General features: G+C 42.7%; 1 protein-coding gene across 2 annotated transcripts in view; it reads right to left on the minus strand.

Moving 5' to 3' along the window:
- JAG2 (jagged canonical Notch ligand 2) overlaps nucleotides 1-14006 on the minus strand; it is a 134504-nt gene extending 120498 nt beyond the window's left edge. For both annotated transcript variants that reach the window (XM_073609944.1, XM_073609943.1), the window contains exons 1-2: nucleotides 13755-14006; nucleotides 12264-12587 (exon numbers count right to left, since the gene is read on the minus strand). In XM_073609944.1, coding sequence (XP_073466045.1) covers nucleotides 12264-12587; nucleotides 13755-13994 — 564 coding nt within the window. In that variant the 5' untranslated portion in view covers nucleotides 13995-14006. The remainder of the gene's footprint in view (nucleotides 1-12263; nucleotides 12588-13754) is intronic.
- Nucleotides 14007-14080: the final 74 nt, after the last annotated feature.

The raw sequence follows: 14080 nt of genomic DNA on the forward strand, positions 1-14080 counted from the left end.
CTGGACTAAAGCCTCAAGGGATGAGGGAACAAACTGGGATAGTTGGCAAGTATGGGGCCAGCTGCTTTGGGCACCACAATGACAGGGCCCAGGGCAGCTGCCCCTTTGGCCCTGCCTTAAAGACGGCCCTGATAAAAACCCAATCTGGGCCGGCCTAAGGAACATTACACCGGCAGCGCGGGAAATCGCTATGTGCACCGAGATCTGCAGGGGTGGACAGATCGCAGTTTACATTTCCAATTTTCGTGAAAAAAGTGAACTTATTCTTTAAAAAAAACAGTCCTAGTCAATTTAATATTACACAAGAGCAACTTAAAACAAAAATCAAATAATTTCAGCTCTAACTTCTCTCGTGCCATGGAGAACAATTGTCATCCATATGCTGCTGGCAGTTTTTTTTTTTTTTCTCCTTTCAGCGTTTGTTTTTTTTTTTTTTTTTTTTTTTTATTTTAACACTGACATCTATCCTGTTGCTTAGCAACCTGACAATTCAATCTTTGAGGAAGTAACCTGGAAGGAGTTGGCACACCCCTTTCTTCAATGTCAACAAGTGACAATCTGATAGAAGCTTCAGCTGGTGACAGGAAAGGAGTGGGGGAGTAGTTGTGATCACGCCGTTAAAGAGTGCATCGGATTTTTCTCCCCCCCCCCCCCCCCCCCAACAATATTATATATCAGTCCTCCTAACAGCTAACAGGAAAGTCCTACAACCCTTTCTACCAGCATGACAGCCGATCCGCAGCGCACCAAGCTGTCCCACCCTCCCCAGCTGTAGCATTATATTTATGTGTCCAACACGCAAAAGAAAAAAAAAATTATACTGTAGTAAATGCACGTTGGTTATTAACACTACACACCAGATGGACCAAAACTGAATAAAATATCATACAAGATCTGGATCCACATTGGATACATTTGTTTTGATCACCAAAGGAAATGCATCAAAAATAGAGATATTAAAAATAGATTTTGAACAGTAGTTGGTCACAGATGGCATAAAAAAAAAAATAAAATAAATAGTAATTAAAAAAAAATAAAAAAATGGGTCCTGCTTTTCAAAAAGAAAAAAATCCAATTCAGAAACACGCAATTTATTATCGATTTTCTATTTATCATAATGGCAGCGGTGGAGATTTTTTGAAGTTTGCAGATAAAACCCGACTATCTTATCCCAGGTGAAACTTGAACAGATGTTTCGTTTCTGAAGCTTCTGTCCACAGGGCACATAATTGGTTACTTATTGCCGGTTGCTAGGGAACCACGTACTCAGGGCTTTAAGCTTCAAGTTAAATCTTACACTGAATGACAGTTGACACGGACGCAATCGAGCGTTTGCCCGACTCCACTGATACAGTCAGATGAAGGGACGATCGTCAATAGACATTCCCAAGTCCCTGGGCTGACCCCGATCGGGGAAAAATTGACCGCCTTCCCCTGGAAACAAGCCACCACCTACAGCATTATTTTTCTCCACTCTACATCGGTCCAAATATGCAGACCGATCGCTTGCTCAATAGCTAGTTTTGCAGCCACATCATGCGTTTACCTTCTGCGATCATTTAAAGTCGAACACAGGAAATTAAAAAAAAATGCTCCCTTGAATTGGGGTGGTTCCTGCAAGGATGCAAATATAACTAAAAACAATACTTTTAGCATTGGATACAGTGGAGAGCGATTATAGTCCCTGTCAGGTTTTTGCAGTCATCTGTACCCCCCAGTAGAGCTGGCCATAGACCGTTCAAATCTCAACCCGTTCCATTTTATGTGCTCTCATGCTTATGCCTATTGATTGAACAATTTAGGTACAACCAGCATGTCGGATTTTTCTACATACAGTTGCTGCCAGCAGCTATAGCCAATAGTGGTAATCCTTGCATTCTGCTGGCCGGGAATGCTCTCTACGCCCTCCACTGGCAGAATACAATAGGGCAGCGGGAGGCACGCGGACTGTGTTGATGGGGGAATTGGGCGACTTTCTTTCCTTCCACCCTTGGTGGAAGAAAAGAAAGTCTCATCTATGGCCACCTATTTGTTCTGTTTACCATGATCACCGAGAGCGATCGTACGGTTGGTCATAGATGCAACCACGAAGTCACTGTTTTGTGTTGTAGGCGTGGGGGGTGAATAACAGCCGATCAATGTGGGTACATTCAGCCTGCCCATACGTGGTTTAAATGTAGCCCGGTTCCTGCTGTTCCAGCTGAGATTCGAACTGTCCATGGCCGGCTTAAATGCCTAATTTTGTGTTGTCACCAAAACAGCTCAGGTGGTTTCCTTTGGGGGCACTAGTTCAAATCAGGAATTCCCTCACGCTTTACAGAGTGTGCATATTATATACACAAATATAAATGCTTTATTTTTTAATAAATGATCACATGACCACTGTCTTAGCTACATAAGGGGCTTAGAAAGCTGGGGGTGGAAAATGCAAGGGAGCAGGGGGCAGAGAAACAGCATTACACTGATCTTTCCCATGAAAGGGGGGGTGGTGTCAGTGCAAGTCTGATCATTGGAGTACAGGCAGGCTGTACTTCCAAGTAGAATGCAAAGAACAAAACCAACCACATTGGGATGCATGTGCTCTCATGCCTAGTGTGGTCAGTTTGAAATAGGAAAGCAGGGGGCCTGGCAGATCACCAGGTATTTCACACGAGGTGCATGGTAACAGACACACATCAGGAATACAAAATGTTGGGTACAGTCTACATTGGCCCTAGAGTGTATGTTACCCCATGTATTGCAGTACATTGTTGCATATGACTTAAGTGCAACTGCACAAATGCATCGTGTTAAAGTGTTACTAAACCCAGCCAGAACCCTGCATTCACCATATCTGGTCTCCCACAGTACATGGAAATGCAAGTATTTTAGTAAATATAGACTGCTAAATTCCTTTACTTGGCAGTATATAGCAATCTTGTGACTTCTATCAGTGTCTGGTTAAAGCTCGTAGGCGGAGTTTTCATTCTCCCCCAATTGTCCTATGAGGCTGCATGACCCCTGCACTCTGGACAGTGCTGATTGGCCCTGTGCTGATCACATGCACTCTCCCAAGAAAAAAAACCTCTAACAATACACACCAAACTGAGCATGTGTAGAATGAGTCAAAGGCTCTGTACTCAGGAGATTGAGGACTATGGAAGAAGGGGAGGATCAGAGAAGACAGGATCAAACCGCCTTTTTACACAACGCAGAGGATTAACCCCTTAGGTTCCACAGGGAGTATAACAAGCTTTACTGCATATACACACTGATTTTACTGTTGTGGGTTTAGTAACACTAAGACCGCACATCCCTTTCAAATGGACTGTTGATGTACCATAAGCTGCATTTTAACAGGAAAGCACAATTTTGTTTTAAGTCAGCACACCACAAGGCACAAAACCTGGAATTCATAAAGTGCTAGTTCACACCAGACGCAGTTCCGTTCAGTTCCGTGCGCTTTTTTCCTGCATAAAATGCATGCACAGTGTTTTCATGGTATTCCAATGGCTCTAGTCCACACCATGCAGTTTCCGGTCAGTTTCTGCACCGGAAACTGACTGCATGGTGTGAACTAGAGCCATTGGAATACATTGAAAACACTATGCAAGCATTTTTAGTGCAGAAAAAAAAAGCGCACGGAACTGCATCTGATGTGAACTGGCCCTAAGAGTGTCGTAGACCCTCAGAGATCTTACATCCAAGCAACAAATGCTGCAACTTGCACTAGATTCATAATACCTGTAGATAAGGTGAATTTGTTATAAAATTGCCTCGTTTAGCCCTGGTTCACATTGATGCTACTTTGAAATTGCGCTACTTCACTTGAAGTAGCGCGATTTCAAAGTAGCAAGGTCAGCGCGATTTCAGGTGCTACTTGAGACATCTGTGCGGCTTCATACACAGATGTCTATTAAAGTCGCACCTGAAAAAAATCGGCAAAAGCAGTGCAGATACTACTTTTGCAATCGGTGCGGCGCCGCAAAATTGGAACAGTGCCATTGCCGCCAATAGGCCTGCGACTTGTCATGCGATTTGATCTCAAAAATCGCTCCAATGTGAACCTAGGCGGAGGGGATGATTTACTAAAACTGGAGAGTGCAAAACCTGGGGTAGTTCTGCATAGAAACCAGAGTCCGTTTTTTTTAGTCAATAGCCTAATTGAACAAGTTGAAGTTAGAAGCTGATTGGCTACCATATTTTGCACTCTTCCGTTTTAGTAAATCTCCCCCTTAGTGTTCTGTGAACACACGTGAAATCACGTCACGGATATGCACGTCTTGAGCGTGTGTCTGTGCCACACGCAAAGGGCAGGCCATTCATTTCAATGAGCCCCCCTAAGCAGCTCATGCACATGAGCTGCATGCGGCTCCCAGCAGGGGTCCGGTACGTCCCCGTTCACCGTTTCGGGTCCCATTTTCAGCCCAAATTTTGGGCTGAATTCGGGACCTGAAATGGACCAAAAGACGCACAGCATTTTTGTGCAAAACGCACTCCGGACCCGCTGCGGAGATATGTGAATCGGCTCCATAGAGAGCCAGTCAAAAATCTCCTGCTATTGCGAATTGGATGCAGGGGAACCCACATCCAATTCGCAATGGTGTGAACCTAGCCTTAAAATGTTTAGCTTCACAGCTTTGTGCTAAAAATGCACAACTTTTCTGCCACGTTTGGGGCGCCATTAACAACGGATGAAAACACAAGTGCAACATACATTTTTTAACTCGTTACTTGTTTGCACCAGTTACAAAACGCGTGTTCACAAAGTGTGAATGTAGGCTCAGATGGACTTTTGCCTGCATGATCTTTACATGTGTGACACTATACTTATTAACCCCCGTTTTTACGATCACCAATATGGTACATTGTACCAGAATGTAAAAGTATTGCACAGAAGCAATACCTGAATTTGTTCCACATGTCGGAAATTTCAAGAAAAGCGCTGCAATGCGCTACCATAGCCTTGAGCAATACAGGTGATGTGCATTGGGGGCATTCATTGAAAAGCACCCCAGACACACCTGTGGAGCACCCCTTGTGTCCTTGTGGAAAGGTCTATTAGTGCTGCTGGTCATACAGAATGTACACTGTGGGAACTGCACTTTCTAGTGGCTGAAGAGTAACACAGGGAAAGGGATGTACATTTATTGAAGCCTACCAAAAGGTTATATGCGGCTGAGGCAGGCATGCTAGATATTCATATTCTTCTCCATGACTGCCAAGATTATATGGACTACAGAGAGGACCATAGTCCTTTTTCAAGATCCAGAGGATTTTGTCAAAGAGCTTTGATATAAATACCAATCATGTGAGGTGCAAACCTCTAAAAGTAATGGAGGCTGCCAATGCTTTTAAAAATGCTAGTCAACTGGAACAAGTTTGTATTCTGACCTCTGAAAAGACAGAGCGGCATGACAGCCAGGAAACCTGCACCTTCAGAAAGGACAGCATTGACATCATCAGGCGAAAAAAAAAAAAAAAGTTTTACACATCTATGGGGAGATATAGATTGACTTGCTCAGAGAATAGTGGTGCTAGGTAATTTGGTAACAAGAAAAGCAGTAAAAAAGATCTCCTGCAGCCAGTAACCAAAAGAGAGAGTAAAAAAAAAAAAAAAAAATTTATATATATATATATATATATATATATATATATATATATATATATATATATATATATAATATATATATATATATATAGTATATATATATATATATATATATATATATATATATATATATATATACACACACACACACACACACACACATATACACACATATACACACACACATACATATATACACACAGCTGAGCCACAGGCTACAGTTTTGCCTCCCACCTAAACTAAGAACTGCAGCCACTCATGCTGTACCAATGCTACAGCCACCATGCATTGTGTCCAAAATTTTTTTTTATGTGGCAGCTGGTACTGCATGCGAAAGGAGCAGTGCCACAATCACATGCAGTTGCGGTGTAGCAGGTCACCATTTTGAGGGTTAAAGTAGGCAATAATGTCACCTCCTCCCTACCTGTCAAAATGTCCCCTGAAAATGGATCCCCCCGTGGAACACTTTTCAGAGGGGTGGCAGTATAATTGCACATTGTTCAGTAGTAATGCCATGCACTTAGAAACAGGCTCCACAATTGGGCCTGCTACACACAGGTGTTCCATCGGTCTATGACCCATGATCAGATGGATCAAAAATGGACTGCAACATATCCCTATGGGTGGTTGGATGTAAGCAAATGTGAGTGTTTACATCCCAGGCTGTTTGGGTTCGTTGGATTGAAGTTTGCGTCCAGTCCTGCATTTAGTATCTGATAGGACATGGGTGGATAAAAGCGGACGCATGTATGTTTACAAGCAGCCCCCCCATAGGGATTACATGGTCAGTCTTTCCTCCATCATGATATGTGTCACATGTGACATCCACTTCCGCTCTGATCCGACTTAGCAGGGGGATCAGTCTGGTGAGGTGGGACAGAGGGCGCCCAGTGATCAGGAAGAGGTGTCAGAAGTTGCAGGAAAGATGTGTCTAAAATATATATATATATATATATATATATATATATATATATATATATATATATATATATATATATATATATACACACATACACACACACACACACACACACACTTACAGGAAAGAAATCTGATAGCTTTCTTTATTAGCATAGTGTTCAAGCACGGTCATAAAAAGTATATGAAAAAAATATGCAGAAATGACCCAGCAAGCCTGGCCTAAAGCTACACAAGTCCATCCAGTGACACACCAACATAAATTAAACATATCAAATGCAGCAACAGATTCTTGACAAGGTTCCCATTTCATAAAATGGCTTCAGGAGTGTCAATCCCGGAGTGTAAGAGGAGCCAATGTTACATGAAATGAAGACATTTCATCAACACTTGGAGTAAATTTAGAGCGGAGGATTTCTGGAAAGGGGGACAAGTCAAGAGATCACATGTGATCTGCGCTGGACAACACCTGTCTCCGTCAAAGAGGAGGGGGGGGGGGGGGAGTAAAGGAGGGGGCACTGCTGGGGGAGGGGTGCAGACCAGTTACATGAGCCATTGGTGAGACCTGTGTGTTTAATACGCTTTAATCTCACACACAACCCGCACTCCTGACATGCCTCAGACTCACACATGGATTGGGTTTCTGACAGAGGAGAACTGGAGACCGATCGTTCTTTAGAAAACGGACAGTAATGGGACAGATGACTGCATGGAATGGCATTCTGCAGTCTTACACCCCCCCCCCCCCCCCAAAAAAAACAGAATATATATATATACACACACGTTTAATTGCATTTTGTTATATGAATTATACTTTTTATGAACGTGCTTGAATCTGTGGATTGAGGGCATAAGCACACTATGCTAAGAAGCTATCAGATTTCCTTATTACCTGTAAGTGCGCATATATAGGTGTGTGTGTATGTATGTAGTATGTATGTATGTATGTATGTATGTATGTATGTTATGTATGTATGTATGTATGTATGTATATATTATATATAATATAATATATATATATATATATATATATAATATATATATATATATATATATATATATATATATATATATATATATACTTATACTACACACACAATCCCCGAAAACTCATCTCTTCAGGAAAGCCTATAACATCTCTAATTTTTACCACTTCCATCAGCTCATTCCCCACAGTTACAACCTTTTGTACCACCTGCCCCACCCTATTAGATTGGAAGCTCTTCTGAGCAGGGGCCCTCTTAATCCTCTTGTATCTTATTGTATTATAACTGTATTGTCTCCCTTATACTGTAAAGCGCTGCGTAAACTGTTGGCGCTATATATTGTGTGTCACACACAGATCAGCCATAGCATGACAACTGATCTGTAGAGTGAACATTGATTATCTCATTACAATGGCATCTGAAAGTGGGTGAGCTATACCAGGTAGCAAGTGAACAGAAAAAAAATAAATAAAATGGGCAAGTGTAAGGATTTCAGCAACTTTGACAAAGACCAAATTATAAGGACTAGATGACTGGTCAGAGCAACTCCAAAACGACAACTCTTGTGGTGTGTTCCCGGTCTGCAGTTGTCAGGACAGACCAAAGGTGGACAAAGACAAATCGAGCGATAGGGTCACGGGCGGCCCAGGCTCATTGATGCCTGTGGGTAGCAAATGCCGGCCTGTGTAGTTCGATCCGATAGAAGAGCTACTGCAGCTCAAATTGCTGAAAAAAATGAATGCTGGTTCCCATAAAAAGGTGTCAGAACACACAGTGCATCACAGTTTGTAGTGTATGGGGCTGCAGCAAAAAACGCCTACAAGCAATAGAAGAAGGTGGCCTGCTCTAATGAATACAAGAATTGTTTGAGAAACGCAATGAGTTTGAGGTGTTAATTGGCCTCCGTGTTCTCCAGATCTCAATTTCAATCGCGCTTCTGTAGTATGTGCTGAAAAAAAAAGTCGATCCATGGAGGCCCCACCTCACAACTTACAGGACTTCTTAAAGGATCTGCTACTGATGCAGATACCACAGCATACCTTCATCCAGTGGAGTCCATGCCTAGACGGGTTATGGCAGTTGATCATATTGTTATTGCCGATTGGAATACATTAACACCCTTCTTTTGAAGAGTTCTACCAAGTAAACAAACCATATAATCCATTTTTTAGGGGCCCATTCACACTGGCAGCCTGCGGTGGAGAAACTAGCCCCTTACACACACCCTGGCAGATATGTATCCTGTAGAAATCAATAGCTGGCGCTGTTCACGTGTAATTACGAACTCTGACTGGCCATGGCCAACTGTCTGGTTTGTATGTGGTCAAAGCACAGAGTGCTGCTGCATCCAGATACAGCACTTAGCCACCTATCCATCCCGTCTGAATGAGGCCTAAGGTGTCAGTGAACACACGTTTCCCTTGACAACGAGAAAAGGCTCATTCTATATATTTACAGATAAACAAGCACACATAAGGCTGCTGCCCACTGCAACTAAATTACTTTGTGCAATAAATGGCCACATCTAAAGTGCTGACACCAATCAAAACACAGGTTGTCCTGGTCCGAGATCAGCAAAGTGAATGCTTTTTGGTTGCTATGGGTTACTGCATATTAGATTAGCATTAGTTATTGAATATGGGCAACTGATGAAGATACAACCTGATTGGCTGCTCAGGATTAGTTGCTTATGACAGAAGCTTTATGTTTACACCAGTTGTCATAAATTACACCAATAAGAGACCCGTTGCCCATAGCAACCATATTGCGGATTCATTTTTAGTGCACACAACCTTGCATACTTTACAGCCTATACATGTCAGTGGTTCAAAATGAAGGCAAACAACTAGAGATGTTGCCTATAGCAATCAAATACCCCAAGTGTTCTGAATAAAAACAAGACTAGTTTACAAGGAGAAAAAAAAAAAAAAACAGGACGTTGCCCATAGCAACCACAGGGCAGATATCCATTATAAGGTGAAACCAGTTCATTTTTGTCGCCATTAATTTTATTTGCCATGTTTTTATAGAACAAATTAACTCAATCCACAGTAATGCCTAGGCCTTGTTCATGCCTTCACATTTTAGCACATTCATTAGAAAGTAAAAACAGATGCATCATAGGGACACGTGTAATGCAATGAGGCCATTTTGAAAACTGAGGCATGTGTTGTGAGGCACAGGAGTTTATAGCAAGCCATGAAAATGCACGTATAGTGCGTTCCAATGCATTTTCATGCAATGCCAGTCCCTGGAAGAAGATCCCTTCAAAGTCCCTTGTCACCTCCTCCCGTTCTCGCCTCCTGGACTTCTCCAGAGCATCTCCTATCCTCGAACTCCCTACCCCAATCTGTCAGACTATCTCCTACTCTGTCCCCTTTCAGGCGATCCCTGAAAACTCCTCTTCAGCCCCCACTTAACTGTACATTTATTTTCTTCATCAGCCCATCTCCCACAGTTATTGCATCGCTTGGCCCTCCCTCTTAGGCAGACCATACACAGTTCGAATCTTGGCCAGTTTGGCAGATTCAAACAATTAATGGGCAGGCTGAATGTACCAAGTTGATCAAATCGATCAACTTGGGTACAACCAGCTTGCCCGATTCGGATTACTTCTGATTATCGCAAGTGGCTACTATAGAGGCTAGCGATAATCACCGTCTTCTCCCGGCGGGAACAGCTTCCCCACCCGCTCCTGCCAGGGGCAGACATTGGCTTGGCAGGAGGGATCCCTGTCAGTACCGTCTGTGTTGATGGGGAAATCGCTGAAAATTTCTTTCCAGCAACCCGTGGCTGCAGGAAAGAAATTTGCACAGTTTATGGCCAGCCTTAGACCCCATACACACCATTTAATATTTTCTGCAGATTTTGCCTTCAGATTTACCAAAACCATATAAATATGAGGTCAAACCTACAGAGTTTCAATTTGTATGCAATCAGGCAGGCCCTTGCACTACATGGTTTTGAAAAAAAAAAAAAAAAAAATCTAATATAGTGTGTATGGGGTCTTAGACTGTAAAGGCTCTAATGAGCAGGGCCCTCTGAATCCTACTGTATTAAATTGTATTGTTTGCCCGTATTTTGTAAAGCACTGCATAAACTGTCGACGCTCTTTAAATCCTGAATAGTAATAGTAATAATATTATTATTAATAATAATAATAATAATAATAATAATAATAATACTAATAACCACAATAATAATAATAATCACAATACTAATAATAAAAAAGTCCACAATAAAGATGTCACTGCACAAAATCAATCCCTATTGGCCAAACCAAAAGTGCATGACAATACGTATTAACACATAATCAAGACGTAAATTTAAACGTGCTATAACGAATGTAAAAAAAAAAAAAATGCACAAAAAAAAAAAAGGCAAAAGTGGACAAAGATGTGAACCTAAGGCCCCATTGACACACGTGAGCCAAGTTATATACAGTTCAATGGAAATGCACCTAAAAGCACAGATGAGAACCAGCCCTTAGAATTAAACCAGTCTGTTTTTTATTATATATGCAATCACCCAAACAGACAATAAAATAAAAAACACCACACTATTTACAAATCCTTTATAAATATAAAACATGTAAATATTTGCCCCACGCCTCCTTCCTGCATCCTAGACCAGATCTCCCAAAGCAATTGAATCCCAGTTCAGTGCAGAGTTTTGTTGATAGCGACGACAGTTAGCCGACCCATGGCATGCTTTCCGCAAATGGCTCTGCATCACACACGCCCCTGAACTTGGAAAGCGGCCTGCTTCAAAACTTAATCTACGAAGTGTGCTTCAACACATACACGTCATGCGCTCGTGTCGCAATCGCCTTATCCTCCCCTCCTCGTTCAAAGCCTTATGCTGGCGACGAGCCAACTGCGCAACACACCCCCAAGGTGACAATGCATTCCCTGGAGGAGTCTATCCAGCACAGAGCCAGCCTCTCTCTCTCCCTCTCTGCAGGCTGCATTCTCCGTCTTCAGCTCCCCCAGGTATAAACACATTCACCCAACCTACAGCCTCACCCCACCAATCAAGCCTTCAGCACAAGCGCATTTATCTGAGGCTTCCAAAATGAACAATATAAAAAGAGTTAGAAGTTGCCTAAGGTGCTGAACGGCTCACTGATCATTTCTGCTTTATAGAAGTGTAAAAAAAAAAAAAAAAACTAAATTATTATAGCCAGCATCTAAACTAGCAGCCTTGCCTAACAATTCAGCGTGTACACTCAATGCTGCTCCCTTTGCACATTCTAATCTTCAAACCGGTGTTACAAGACACCCAGGTGCATGGTATCCATGCAAACTCAGGTGAATTGTAGGCAAGCAATTTCTTTGCAGAGAAGGTTAATCACCGGTGTGCGCTGAACAAAGAAAAAAAAAACCCACACACAACTTTTTCACTGGGGAGGTGGTAGAAAGTGACAGTTTTTGATAAAAAAAAAAAAAAAAAAACTAAAACACACAAGCTGGAAGCTGATTCAGGCACAAGGGAGGACCAACGGCTACAACCTGAGCTGGCACTGGGGCAGCCGGTCAGTCCAAGAACTAACCCAAGAGCAATTCCAGGCAAATCCATCAATCACAATTCAGCCTCTAAAAAAAAAATAAATCAGATTTTGTTTCCTTTACCTTGAGCTAGACTGCAGAATTCTAAACCATTCGACACCAGAGGGAGGATGACCATCCTGTCCTCTATAGACCTTACAGAACACAAACCTTGCAGGAAATCAGAATAGGAGATCTAGATGTACAAAAAGTCCTACTTACCGGCCATGCAAACTGGAAATGGATAATAATCCTGCCATTCTCTCCGGGGTTTTTCCCCAGCTGGTTAAATTTGCTATTCATATTGATAATATTCCCACCAAGCACCGAAGTCAGTCCAGAACCGTAGCTGCACGGTCCCGTGGGGGTGATCTTGGCCTGGAACTCCTTGAGGCACACTCGGAGATAGGTGTCACATTCATCCTTGGTGCAGTCCTGGTTGTGGGCGCTCTTCAGGTCGTCGCAGCATTCCCCGCTCAACAATTCTCCATTGACATTCTTCAGTGAGTTCAGCTGCAGCTCGAAATAGCCCGTGGACTGGGAAGCCTAAATATAACACATCAAATGGAAGCACACATCACTACGGAGCCCTGGGAGCTGCCCCGGGAACGCGTTTACACGTCGCCCCCATGGAGCGGGACAAATACACGTTAATTGCAACCTATCAATGGCAGACTGCGACCCTCTGTCGCCCATGATGACCCCCCCCCCCCCACCACCACCTTTGCAGCATTCTATTCCTATACTGCATGAAATAGCACCAGGCTCCCTAGATAGTTGAACACCCTGGATTAACAATGTGCCTTATTATACCGCTTACAATATATATATATATATATATATATATATATATATATATATATAGGCACAAAACTAATTGTCCTTTATAATCCAAGAAGAAATCCTAAAAACCACCAGACCGATGGAGCAGAGACTTTATCCAATTTGGATTTTTTTTTTTTTTTTTTTGCATAGGTATACATTGCAATCAGATCAAGTCTGGATCTGGGTGGTCATACAGTTCAGGAATACAGATGATCCTGGGCAGAATGCAAACATATGCAGGAGGGACTGGACAGAGGACTTTACAGAGCTCAGCACTCCCAACCTATACATTCCATAGGGCTCTGCTGCCTGCCATATAGTTCTAGAGCTGATCTGCTGCAAGAGATTATATACAAGGTAGACTGACATTAGTAGGTGGGTATAGCAAAGCAAAATATATATATATATATATATATATATATATATATATATATATATATATATACACACACACATATATACACACAAACACACTTTAGATTTTGCTTGCTATGTAACCTTTTATGCAATGCAAGTACTTCTGCAAGCATGAAAAATATATTATACAAGGACTTTGCCTATAGAATTAATGAAAAAGAAAATTCTATAACTATACAATAAAAATAAATAGTAGTGTTCTAGCTCTGATGACAGATCTAGCCTCCCATGCAATCGCACGGTGCACACCACTGTCTGTAGCCATCAGAAACATAAAGAATAAATATTAGATATAAAGAAATATAAAAGGTTCTATAAATAAATAAATGTTATAAATAGATCTTTGCATTAGGTGCCCCGATCTCCTCCATGAAAACTTCTTGCTCCCCCATAGTGATCGCCCCCCTACTAGTGATGAGGGGTCCCCCCTGGTAGCGGGGTGCTGGAAGGAGGAGGGGGGGTCCGCCTTACCTGCAGCCAGAAAGTTAGGAGGAGGAAGCCCACCGCTGTCAGGTGTCCGCCGCCCCCGGCTCTATGGTGCATGACCGGCGAGCTCAGGGGAGAGGCGGCCGGCGGGCGGCCATGGAGTGAAGGCATCGGGCGGTCTAGCAGCAGTAGCAGCGCACAGACATGGGATGGATTGTCAGGGCAGCTCCCCAGCCGTCTCCGCACATCGCTCTCCCAGCTCTCCCAGCCCAGGCAAACCAACATGTGAGCCGCCAGACTGACAGCCCACCTAGCCACTCGCGGCCGCCGCTGCGTCATTCATATTCATGAGGGGGCGGGGAAGGAAGAGG

This window comes from Aquarana catesbeiana, linkage group LG13 (genome assembly GCF_042186555.1).
Source record: "Aquarana catesbeiana isolate 2022-GZ linkage group LG13, ASM4218655v1, whole genome shotgun sequence".
Taxonomy (NCBI): Eukaryota; Metazoa; Chordata; class Amphibia; order Anura; family Ranidae; genus Aquarana; species Aquarana catesbeiana.